The 12,838-nt window shown below is 42.5% G+C and overlaps 1 protein-coding gene across 5 annotated transcripts in view; it reads left to right on the plus strand.

The window, feature by feature from the left end:
- Positions 1-6,167: 6,167 nt before the first annotated feature.
- The window catches only part of tjp1b (tight junction protein 1b), a 46,971-nt gene continuing 40,300 nt past the window's right edge, over positions 6,168-12,838 (plus strand). For 2 of the 5 annotated variants that reach the window (XM_084017182.1, XM_084017184.1), the window contains exon 1: positions 6,171-6,568. In XM_084017182.1, the coding sequence (XP_083873308.1) occupies positions 6,417-6,568 (152 nt within the window). In that variant the 5' untranslated portion in view covers positions 6,171-6,416. Of the gene's footprint in view, positions 6,569-12,838 lie in introns of all 5 variants that reach the window. The other 3 variants (XM_084017181.1, XM_084017183.1, XM_084017185.1) reach the window with 3 other exon arrangements.

Consider the following 12,838-nt stretch of genomic DNA (forward strand, 5'->3'; position numbering starts at 1 on the left):
ATTTGCCACACAACTGTGATTGGACTAACTTGGTCTGAAACAGGGGAAGGCTATTGCAGAACTATAATAATGTCTTGAATTGAAGATACAACTGCATTCATGAATGAAATGACAGAAAAGAGGGGCATTATATGACATCTGCCGAGCTATTCTTTTGTATATGAGAAAGCATCCAGAGCAGTCCGGTACTCTGGTGCAGAGTCCTGCGAGTTTGCTTTTGTCACTGTGAGTCAGGCCCCATGAATGCATCATGACTGAGTGTTGGTGTCTTTCTGGGTGTGTGTGGACCCCTGGAGAGTACCCTTGGCCCAGCTTACACAGCGGGGGGAAGGGGAGAAGCAGGGAGCAGTTGACAGTGTGTGTACACACACACATAGGACATATACGTGTGTGTGTGTGTGTGTGTGTGTGTGTGTGTGTGTGTGTGTGTGTGTGTGTGTGTGTGTGTGTGTGTGTGAGGTAGAGTGCTTGCTTGGAAGTGATGCCTGAAGTGACGGGACAGACAGGCTGATATGCTCCCTAGACCGTTAAGAAGGCCTCTTTAATGTATGACAGCTAAGTCAGCATGGAGACAGCTATCCCAGTGGTCTGGCCCTGGGCACTGACACACACACACACACACACACACTCACACACACACACACACACACACACACACACACACACACACACACACACACAAACACACTCACACACACACACACACACACACACACACACACACACACACACACACTCACACACACACACACACACACACACACACACACACACACACACACACAATAGGCTGACAGAAACAGTCCAACACACACAACACGGCATAGCAGCACACACAGCCACAATAGTCACAGAGCCTCCACAGGAGATGCAGTACGCTAACAAGGCAATGTAAGTTTCAGAGGAATTTAATTTCAGACTTTATTTGTATGTGTGTGTGTGTGTGTGTGTGTGTGTGTGTGTGTGTGTGTGTGTTTTATGTATTCCTACTTGTGTGGTACCTGTTACAGTAATACAAGCTGATTCAGATTCATTGTCGGGCAGCGTTCACTGCATGTATGTCTAGATAAAAATGGCATAATGGTTTGTTTATTCACTTATTAGGAGAAGTAGGACAGAAACTGCCTCAAGCCATGGATGCTCGCCTTCAAAATCTGTGTGCCAGCGAGTGTCCCCGTGTGACAGAGTGCAGCGTGTCTGCAGCCGTGCTCCTTATAAGTGTGGAAACAACCTGGGAATATCTTCCTCGTGCCGAATTGTATCTTCACTTTCTCTGATCCACAGCAGAAGAGCAGATTGATTGTCAGCTGTGTGGGTTCAAAGAGACACCGTGTTTATTAGTTTGGCTTTTCGTGTCCGCCTCTGGTCAGAATCCTGCTGACTGAGAGTGAACATGCAGCATTTAATCACATCTCTGGGCTTCTATCTTAAAGGGCACAAAGGACCTGGTGTATCACTGAGAGAGCGGTGCAGGAGCTGATGCGAGGCAGCTTAAGGGCCGTTGACTGCCATATTGTTTTCATGGGACTGCTGTGGTTTTTTTTAAACCAGCATAATAAAACATCAAGAGCGATCGTCTCAAATAAAAGTGCTGATTTAAGCACATTACATGCACAATTACATAGAATTACTGATCGGCTAGCTGGCTTTTTATGTAGCTGCAGGGTATACCACTACAGGGGATGTGCATTTGATTCACCAGCATGAGTTTGAATCTGTGGCCTTATATGTATATGTGAGGCTGCAGTGATGATGTAAGTCGCCATGTCTTCATCCATAAGTGGAGAAAATGAGATGCTGGCAGGTTGAGGAGGAGGTGGAGGAGGAGAGGAGAGATTAGCTGGAGCTGCGAGGTTATGCTTCTCTGTGCTGATGACTCACCTCACAGCACATAGAGAGAAAGCACTGCGACAGCGCTGAGGTGTGACTGTGTGTGTGTGTGTGTGTGTGTGTGTGTGTGTGTGTGTGTGTGTGTGTGTGTGTGCGTGTGCATGTGTTTCATTACTCTTGTTCTTCCTTGGTGCAGTGCATTCATGTGAAGAGGACTTTTCTCTGTGAACTTATCCTCTATGTTTGGTGCAAAAGTAATAAATCACGGTGTTACAGCGGCAGTGGTTCTCAGGGCTTTCATCTAGGTTTGTCTCCTCTGGGAGCAGCCTCTGAGTCCTACAAACCAGCCTTGATTTTGCTGTATGGAATAAAGTGGACAAGAGAGTGTAAGGACACAAGAAAGAAGGGCAGCCCCTTCTGTCCTATTTAGTTGCTGGGCGAAAAAGTACATTAGTGCATTTAATGCACACATGTGCAGTGGCACTGTGTGAACGTGCTTGTGTCGTGTGTCTGTGTGTGTGTGTGTGTGTGTGGTGTACAACAAAGGATGTCAGCAGTGGGTTCTCATGTGAGAAGGGTAATGATGGGGCAGGCTGCTCTGAGCCATTACTGTCGAGGTGCAGAGGGGGGGTTGCCAATGTGAAATCAAAGTGCTGCAGTGGAGTGTGCATGGATATGCAGCGGGCATCAGACTGCAGCACAACCACTGACCCACTGCTGTCTCAACGCTTCCCCACTGACACACTACTGGTTCCCATCCTTGCTCCTTGCACGGTGTGTGTGTCTATGAAAGAGAGAGAGAGAGAGAGAGAGAGAGAGAGAGAGAGAGAGAGAGAGAGAGAGAGAGAGAGAGAGAGAGAGAGAGAGAGAGAGAGAGTGTGTGTGTGTGTGTGTGTGTGTGTGTGTGTGTGTCCATAAGAGTTTCCCCATCCACTAATGACTGCTGTGCTCTTACATGCCTGATAATGCCCGGCCGTAGCGTGTGATTAATCAGGAGAGTTATCTGAATGGCGTCCTGGTCAATGAGTGAGTCCGCGGCTGGTGTGGCTTCATTGCTGCTCTGATGATTCCATTAGTGATGTTTTAGTTGCGAGTTGACTGGATTCAAAAGGGCTACTTACAGGAAGCAATGATGCCATAGCATGTAGCCGAGACGTTTTCTGTATGGGGAATCATACATGCAAGCTACAGTGAGGTTCCAATGATTTTATACCAGCTATTTTGTTATTACGCACAATTTAGTATGAAAGCTTCCAAAAGCGATTTCAGTCTTTAACCAAACATCAATATTTTTCTGCATTGTGTTAGTTTTTCAGATCTTACATATTGAGTTGAGCCGTTTACATTTTCTGTAAGTTTCATTTAAAGCACCTATAATAGCTATTTGTATATCAAGCGACACGGCGAAAGCAATGCGACCACAAGAAACTGTTACTACTGTGGACGTATTGTTAATTTAGACACAACTACAAAAGATTAAAAATAACGATGTGTCAATAAGCAACTGTTTGCTATGTCATCATATACATTTAAAAGGTGACGATATGTCAAAGTTGTGTTTACAACTTGTTTCTGCTGCCCCCAAGTGGCCATGAGAAATAATTTCTTAAAAAAAAAAATTAAACCAACTTTCTAGTCTCTATTTTCCCTTTAAGTAGTACCAAATAACATAGCTCTTCTCTGTCATTATTAGGATATTATGGATCATTTGATTTCCCAAATCAAGTAAAATTCTGGTGTAATACTAAGTAAAACACTATATTTTTAAAATGTGCCACATGTAAGGTTTTTAACTGATTCTATGATACATATTCTGTTTCAAATCTGTAGAGTCCACACTTGTTTCATGTATAGGCTACTAATGTATTAAAAGTGTATACATGTGGATTATTGTTTATTTTATATATATATATATATATATATATATATATATATATATATATTTAATATATTCATGCTACACAGTTAGGGGCCTTCTCACCAGCAAATTCTGCATGGGAGAATTTTTGGATATATGAGCATGAATTTGGGTTCCTTTAATGCCCTGAAGGGTTTTCTGCTTCCACTCACCCAGAAGTAACTACTGGCAACCACAAAAAGAGCTGTTTGAAATAACAGAAAAGGCCTGATGTTTATTCTCTGTGTATTATATTAGACTATGCTGTAAATAAAATTATAAAATACCTAAAGCTGCACAAACTTAGATGTTTATTTTAGAAAAAGAGACTTTTACGGTTGATTTAATTTTACATAACACACTGCAGTATATTTAAACATGCAGTCCTTCATGTTTACCCTACACTTGCCAAAGAGAGGTTTACAATGTAGGCAATGCACACACTGGGGGACACGTTCTACACAGTGTTGTGGGTGCATACATTTTTAGCAATGTGGGCCACAGAGGGATTCGCTCCCCTGACACCGGCGGTGTCAGTGCCGTGCTCTTCCTGTTTAGCTGTGTGGTGGAAACATTTGCTCAACTCCATTTTCAGCATGTGTTTTTCCTAATTTACCCATCAGATAATCCCTTCATCTCATAATGCTTATGACAGCTATTACAGTATTGTATTTCTCATGGCAGATAAATATCAGACCTTCAGTTTCCATTCATCGGGGCTCCCCAGACCTCTTGTGCTGTCAGCATCTTTGTTTGTCTGGTCTAGTGGGTGTGATAGGTGCACCTCTCTACTCAGGTGAGCCCTTCTCTGCTCATCCAAGGCTTCAAAGTCTAGACTAATCGACTTACTCTGCAGTTTGATCGGCCCCTGTGTGTCAGTCTATTGACCAAAAACACAACCCATGCCAGCCTCTTGCTTGGCTGCGAATGACAGGTGGCGTGGTCTGTCCGCTGAGACAGAGCTGCTGTGTACCGCACCCCCATGAAAGTCACTGTGTAACCTGCGGCAGAACTGAGGAGCATGTGAATTCAACTCTAATGATAGAGGTAAAATAACATGTTTGTTTTTCTTTTCTGATAGAGGGAGAAATATGTTCAACATCACCAATAGGACATTCATTCATCTTTTAGGTCCACGACATCAAGAGTTCCCAACATAGCAAGCTCTCTGAGACAAATCTCTTTCGAGTATGTGCACATGGGGGAAAAGAACATCACAATATATATATATTGTCACAGGTAGAAGAGGTTTAAACACAAGGGGTTCATAAATGAGTGATGGAATTATAATAACTACAATATTATATGTAATAAATCCATTAAAATAAGTACAATAAAATATGAACAAGAAGCGTTTCCAGTGAAAAGGTCCAATAAAATGGGTTAGGTAGAATAAGCCCATTAAAATGTCACATAACTGGTGACAGGTAAGTGGGGGAGGGGAGACATGAAGTAATGATTTTGGCATAATTTTCATCCCATCCAATTTAAAGAGAAATGCCGCAGATTTCTCATCTCGTAACTGACTGCCATGTTTGAACACATGATGGAGTTTGTGGAAATGTGAAATTTATTGAATGTAAAAAATGTGAGAATTAGCGCCAACTACTTTCTATCTCCAACAAGCACCTCATTTTATCCTCAAAGCAGATTTTCTGGAAATGTGGTTAAACGTGCACTACACACTACTGTATGGGAATAGAATCATTAATTTATGGGCCGTTTACACAACATTTTGCACATAACACGCAAAATGTATTTTTATGTTCTGGCCGATAATTTATGGGGGATGCAAAAGAAAACTTTTGAAACCGGGTTCCAGAATGAAATCATTTAATAACGCGACTCCAACGTCGGCATGTATACTGGCAAAAACCAGTTCCCGTGGAAACGGTGACATCACAGCTCCACTTTTGCAGCTTTCGCAACTTTCCCATTTTTCAGCGAGACCGTAGCCTCAATCTATGTTTTTCCCACTGTGACATGTCAAAATGTCTCCTATGAAAAATTACATAAAAAAGAAAATGGCCAAAAATGACCCCCCATCTCCACAAGAAAGGAGCAATGAGAAGGGGACTCAGACTTACTGTTTCCGCCCCTGCGTGGTTCCACGAAGTCTTGTGTAACAAAGACGCTCGACTTTCTAAATCAGCTCCCGCTAACAAGTAATTAAAGGCAAACTGTGGACTTCCTAAACAGCTGCCACAGCGGAGCCCCTCCAAATGACTCGGTCCCTCGCCTCCTCTCCCTCCTCCCCCCTCCCCTCCCTGCCAGTCGCTCCCCTCTGACTACACCGTACACACACTCTCTCCCCTACCTCACACACACGGACGCTTGGACGCTGCAGCGTTTTTAAGAGAGTGTTTCCAGCCCTGGATAGGAGGGAGGAGGAGGCAGGAAAGGAAGGAGATCATGTCCGAATCCTGACCGTGTTTTTTTTTTTTTTTTTTTTTTGGGAAACAAGAGAGCACGAAATCACAAATCGGATGGATCGACAGTCTGTTCGCGAGCGCTAAAAAAACCCGGTTGTCAAGATTGTCATTGCAGACATGGGTCGCAGCGGTACGGCACCTCTCGCTCAGCTCCTTGGGGAGTGTTTTCACTGTCAGTCCTTCAGCGCTGGAAATGGCGTTTTGACGCTGAGCATGGAAGACGCAGCGGAGGCGGATGCCAGGGAATAAAGAAATATATGATCACCTGTGCTTTTCTTTGGGTTGGATTTTTAGTAGCGGTGGACAGTACCATGGTGAATTACCAGAAATACATTACTGTTATGCAGCTGGCTCTGGGGGTGACCGCCTCCAACAAAGAACATTGTCTTCCACCCAGGAAGCGTATGTGGTGAGTATGAATCTTGGTGCGGTTGATAATGATGATGCAGGTTGGGGGGGAAGAGGGGGAGGGGGGGCTGCGATGATCCGAGTTGTCGCCTCCCACATCTTGTCAAACGATGAGCGGGTCACGGAGCCACGGTGCGCCCGCTCACTCTCCAAAATGACATAATATTCCGTTCGGCCACTGCAGCCAGTCTGCACCATGTTGCGAGCTAAACCCCCTACTGTGGTCGATACACAGTAGGTAAGGCAACTGCTCCGCATGCTCGGAGTTTGTGTGCGCGTGTGTGTGTGTGTGCGCGTGCGTGCCTGTGCGCGCGTGACATCTAGTCCAGGGGCTCAAGCTATATGCCCTTCCTCTTTCATCGGATTGTAAAATTGAATGCGTAGAGATGATGTCATAGCCTCATCGTTGTGTCTTCACCAACTTCATTGTGCTTGAATGTCGTGTGTGTGTGTGTGTGTGTGTGTGTGTGTGTGTGTGTGTGTGTGTGTGTGTGTGTGTGTGTGTGTGTGTGTGTGTGTGTGTGGCCTCCACTCCACCGCTGTCACTGGAAATGTCACCATCAAGCTAACCATGTGGAAAAACCATCACCCTTCCTCCTCTACAGCACCCCCTCTTATCCCCACTGCTGTGTTGTAACTCATTAATAAAAAGCAAAGCATGAAACATGATCCTCTCCTGTGTTGATTCCATGTGCTGCTGCCGGGCCTCTGTGCTCCTCTCATTGCCATGTCTATTAAACATTTTTCTGCCCATACTCTGCTCTCAGCATGTGTCTATGTTTGTGTCTTGTATCCATCTCTTCAGTGTGCCCTCATTACTCCGTGTGCCTGTATGCTACACTATATTGCAGTGACCACCTCTCATTGTCTCTCTCTCTCTCTCTCTCTCTCTCTCTCTCTCTCTCTCTCTCTCTCTTTCTCCTCCTGCGGCCTTGTTCATTTGTTTACTTTAAGGCAGCCCTCCTCTCATTCCTTTCCCTTGCAGCAGAGGCTGCAACGTGTGCGACACTGTGTGCCTAATTGAAGCCGGATTACCATCTCGTTTGAAAGCAGAGACGGTTCATTAGGAGTCAATGGCACTCCGATAACGAGTGTCTCACACAAACTCAAAATGTGTCACACAGCGTGGAGCGTTTAACCACATAATGCAGTTACGTTAGCGCGAGTGTGAGAGCTGAACTATTACCATCACCTCCTGAAAGCCAAACACATCGAACCATCAGGCAAGGACAAAATAATGATCCTGAATGTCACATTGTCTTGAAGATGGTCACAATCAATGGGGATTCACAGAATCTTACACAGGCACAACCTTTGTTTTTTACATAATGCAAATAGTGCGTTTACAGTGGGGTGTTTTAATGGCGTAATGAGGTTTTTCTCTCTTAATTCAAACATTTACAAGATCACCAAGAGGAGTGATGTCACCAAAGTCAAAGTGCTGCTGTAACCTCACCAGAGGTCAGCTGCTTATCACACACAGCTTTTTTATTCCTCTTGTTCTCATTGGCTCATCGTATAGCTCAGTCATCCTCTTATTAGCCTTATAGCCCCCCTAGGAGAAGATCAGGGATTTCACAGAGACAGAGGAGTCCTTTCACGTGTCTTCTGTCATTGTTGTTTCGATCCGTACATCTCCACATTCAAGTCGACTACGTGTCGTGTCCACAGCACGGCACTGATACAACAGCTAACCTTACGTAACTCTTAAAGCAAGCTCTGACCTTGTTAAATTGAATACTTTTTTTTTTTTTTTTACAGCCGGAGAGTAAAGCAGCATCCCCAGGTTTTGTGAGATGAAGTGAAAATGCTGAGCTCTTCATGCACCTCCAATAATTAATTCATAATTGGTATTTTTCTTACTGAAGTTTTTATCGTGATGCCTTTTAAAGGACCGTTTGAGGGATTATGCACGTCTCACTTCGTTTACTGCACATGCATTTCACTACCATTGTTCAAGTCTTGTTGCTGCGGTTTGGATATTTCACTGTCAAAATGTATTTTCAAGCAGGTGCTGCTTTTCATTATTCCCAAATATTATAATTAAACTTGAATTTTGCATCAGTTGATGTGTAATTTATCACACGGAGTAGTGTTGTTAGGAGACAGTGCAGTTTTCAAACCAATCTGCCTATAAAGGTCATTACCACCTATAACAATTGATCTTTGGCAGAACAATACTGCAGCCTTTTTTTTTATTGATTGTAGCTTTGATTACCTATATTAGATGAATATAGATACCTGTCTGTAGAAAATGTCAAGGGTCTGTTAAATTGTACGTGCTAATTATTTAATTATGTAATATCAGAAACCATAATGCTTTGAAAATGTTAAGCTATAGTGTAAAAATTGTAGCTTCAACATTAAGGTAACGTTTGTAGGTAAGGAAATAAAACTGCAAAAACACTGGTCCTTTTACATAATAAGAGCATATTTTCTATAAGCGTTGGTGGAACAGGAACTTAATAAGACGGCCTAAAACTAGAAACATAACATCAAGGCTACAATGAGACAGCTGACAGCTACAGTATGTTTTAAATCATATTAACCTGATAAGACCAGGTGCAGAACTGATGAAATAAAAATACATCAAATACAACATTGTCAATTACACAGTGTAACATTTCGGTACAGCAGCAGCTTTTGACATCTTATAAATCATAAACACTTAATGAATCAGGGCCAGTAACAACACATCAATATCTTTGTTACCAGACATGTAGAAAGATGATTAAATGCATGGTGTAACTGAACATTGGGTGGTAGTCTGTAGTTAACAGCTCTTACATCTGGCATTATAACCAGAAACAAATCTCTCATCTTCTCTGCCTTGGTTTTGGAAAAAGATCCTGTGTTGGTTTAACTTTTTTCCACAAATGATAACTTGATTAAAGTGACCTTTTAGATCAATACTACTCTACATCCATTAACAAAAACAAAATACATCAGATACACACCGCTGGAGCTGAAACTATTATTTGGAAATCAATCTCAGCAGGTATAATAATTGATTGATTCTTAACAAGTACAAATACCAAACATTTTCTGCTCAAAGCTTCCAAAATAAAAGGGATGGGATGGTTTACTCTATGATGTCACATACAACACACATTGATGATGATGATATGCTAATAATAACAATATATGAGCAGTTACCTCCTTAAAAAATCATTATTCTGTTTTATTTGGGCTTGTCCAGGGTTAGGGTTCATCCTGCCTTCCCCCCGTCTCCCTGCGACTGTTAACAGAATATGTGGTGATCGATAATGGATGGATGTTGTATTTGTCGGCTCTATAGCCTCCCTATCAAGGATTTGGGAAGGCTTGGCTTCATGTATTAGCAGTGAGATCATATTTTCCTCATTCACAAATACATTTAGCATACAGATGCAGCAGGATGTGACATCACTATAAGACACCTGGATTTAAAATGCTTCATTGCATTTCCAGAGGACAATGCTTCTTTGATTCATTTGAATAGAGAATGTAAGCATCCTGTTTTTAAAGTTGCTCTAACATAATTGCAGCATTAACTCCCGTTTCTGGTCAAATGGCCAGAGCTGCTTCCTGTTCTTCTGATCTCTCAGCGTGTGGTAGTGAGATTAAACACTGCGCTTCCCAAACACTTACACCATCCAGTGAGCAGAGACCGTGTGCATCCCATTCTCCCGAAATAAGAGGAGCTACAGTTCCACTTGCCTTTAATAAAGGCTGAATAGCAGCGGCGGCAGCTCTCTAAATTAGGATTCATCTTTGCAAACAGATGTTCCTCTTGCCTGCAGTCTTAAAAAGCCATTCCCCTCTGCACACAGCCAGAGATTAGCATTAACCTGGCTTAATGAACTTTACACTCTGTTGCAAGCCTGCAGGGCTATTACAACAAGTCTACTGTGTTTATGTAATGTTTCCTCTTATTTTTAACCTGCACATTTTCTCTTGCTAAGAAAACAAAAACAAACAGATGGTGTGGTTACAGTGCAGAGTTAACTCATTTAAAGCTACCACTGAATTAGATTACGAGCCTTTTACAGCGTGTGTGTCCGTGTGTGTGTGTGTGTGTGTCCGTGTGTGTTTTATTGTGTCCATGTGTGTACCAGACACTGGACAGGACTGTTCTCATGTTAAGTGTTGTATTAGCAGTGGGGAAGATGGGAGGAATGAAGCGTAACATTGCCTATTGACCTGCTGATTAAGCAGCAGCCATTATTGCTCCAACTAATCGTACCTGATGGCTCCTCTAGCCAGACAGGGAACAGAGGGATGGCATAAAGTCCTTCAACTGATTACGTATGTGTGTGTGTGTGTGTGTGTGTGTGTGTGTGTGTGTGTGTGTGTGTGTGTGTGTGTGTGTGTGTGTGTGTGTGTGTCGTCCTTTCCCTGTAATAGCATCGGGCATCTGCTTGACCTTTCCTTATCTGGGAACTACATTATCACATTCTGTGGTCGGCCATCGGTGGTCTTTGCATTGATCTTGTTCCGTTTCCTTTTGGAAGTGGATTTTTCTTTGTTCTCGGAGAGTGCACCAGGTCCAAGACTCCGATACCCTCCTCATATCAGGGCCAAACAGGTGCTAATTGTGTTGTGAACTAGCCACAAATCAAGCACCTGACCCGTTTGCCAAAACAAAATGTGAATACGGGACTGAGGCTCCGACGCTGCACATTACTTATCAAGATAATTTGACACAAATCTTTACTAATCTGTCTGAAATCAATAGAGCAGAAAACAAAACAATAAAAATCACTTACTGCCCTTGTATTGTGTGTGTAGAGGCTCAGTCAGAAGAGTACACAGAAATACAAAAACATTTACATTTTCTTTTTTGTCTTATAGAACAAGGTTTCTATTTGAGAAAATGGTCTTATTTGCTTTCTTGCCACATGTCTGTTAAAACTCACAATAAACATGTTATATCTTGTTTGTTACATTTATAAACCAAAGTTCACAACAGAGAAGTTGTTGAGTTCCTGACAACAGTGATTACAGCACTGCACAGGTCAAGAAATAGTCTGGCATATGAAGCCCTGGGAGACCAAAACTTGTTCTTACACTTTGGTTTTTTTACGTTTGTAAGTTAAACAAAAACAATATGTAGAGTGTTAATGAGCTTGAAAGTGGTATCATCTTCTTATCTAACCTTCTGCAACAAAACCAGTACATAGTTCCCAAACTGTTCCATTAAGATTATGTCCTATCTCATGAAACAGTAAATATCACAAAGGTAAACGGTCTTTTAACTTTCCATAACTCTGGCAACATTCGCACATTTAAAAGGTACCTAATACCACGATAAAGAAAAAAGGAAACGTTAACATTGAGTCTCAGAGTTTGACATATTCTCTCAACGCTCAAGAGAAACACATTACACCTGCATATTTGATAGAGGAGAAGAATTGATCGCAAAAGGGATGTGAAATCGTTCACTGCACATTATATCTGACTCGGCACAGTTGCTGGCACTATGTTACGTTCTGCCTTTGTGGCCTGAAGTGTTTTGGCTGAAATCCATTTCAGAATCAACATCCACGAAATGGGCCTGTGAATGTGCAGGGCTACACCGGGGCCTGTGATACAGTCCAAGCTGTTTTTCTCATTAGCCATGTTTGCTGTATTGTTTATGAGGACAATCTGAGGTGGCTTGTAATTGACTACACGTACTGCGGGATGCTTTTCACCTCGCATTTCCATTCGGTAAGCACCTTACATCGCTGCAGGCAACTACAGGCTCAATGCAGAAAGTGGAAGGTGATGTTCTCTTTCCTCCCATCTTAGTTCTCTTGTAATTTCCCCTCGCCGAGTCTCCAAACCTCGGGAGCTCCTCTGGGCCTGCTGCTGAGCACGCTAATGGATATCTACCGTCCCTGAGCCGCACTGTGTCGACAGGATTTCTCCTCATTGAATATCGCGTTAGCTAAATCTTCATTAAGAGTTACTGTCGGACTGAAGAGAAGAGAAGAGAAGGAGGCAGGAACATGAGTACTAATTTGAGCCACACTGTGCTGTCTAAGCACTGCACATTCAGGAGAAACAGCCGTGCTGCAACATTTTGGAAAAAGATGCTTGTCGCAATTTCCTAAAGCCTAAGATGTCTCAAAGATATTTCGTTTATAGTGACATAAAATACAGAAAAGCAGATCAATCCAAAAATGTAAAACAAATCTATTATGAGAAACAATCAATTATCAAAATAGGTGATGTTCGATGATTCATTTTATATCATTTAATTGTTTCACATTTACATTAGTGTAAGAGACATAATGGTACCGCTTTC

The sequence above is a fragment of the Eutrigla gurnardus genome (assembly GCF_963514095.1).
Source record: "Eutrigla gurnardus genome assembly, chromosome: 9".
Taxonomy (NCBI): domain Eukaryota; kingdom Metazoa; phylum Chordata; class Actinopteri; order Perciformes; family Triglidae; genus Eutrigla; species Eutrigla gurnardus.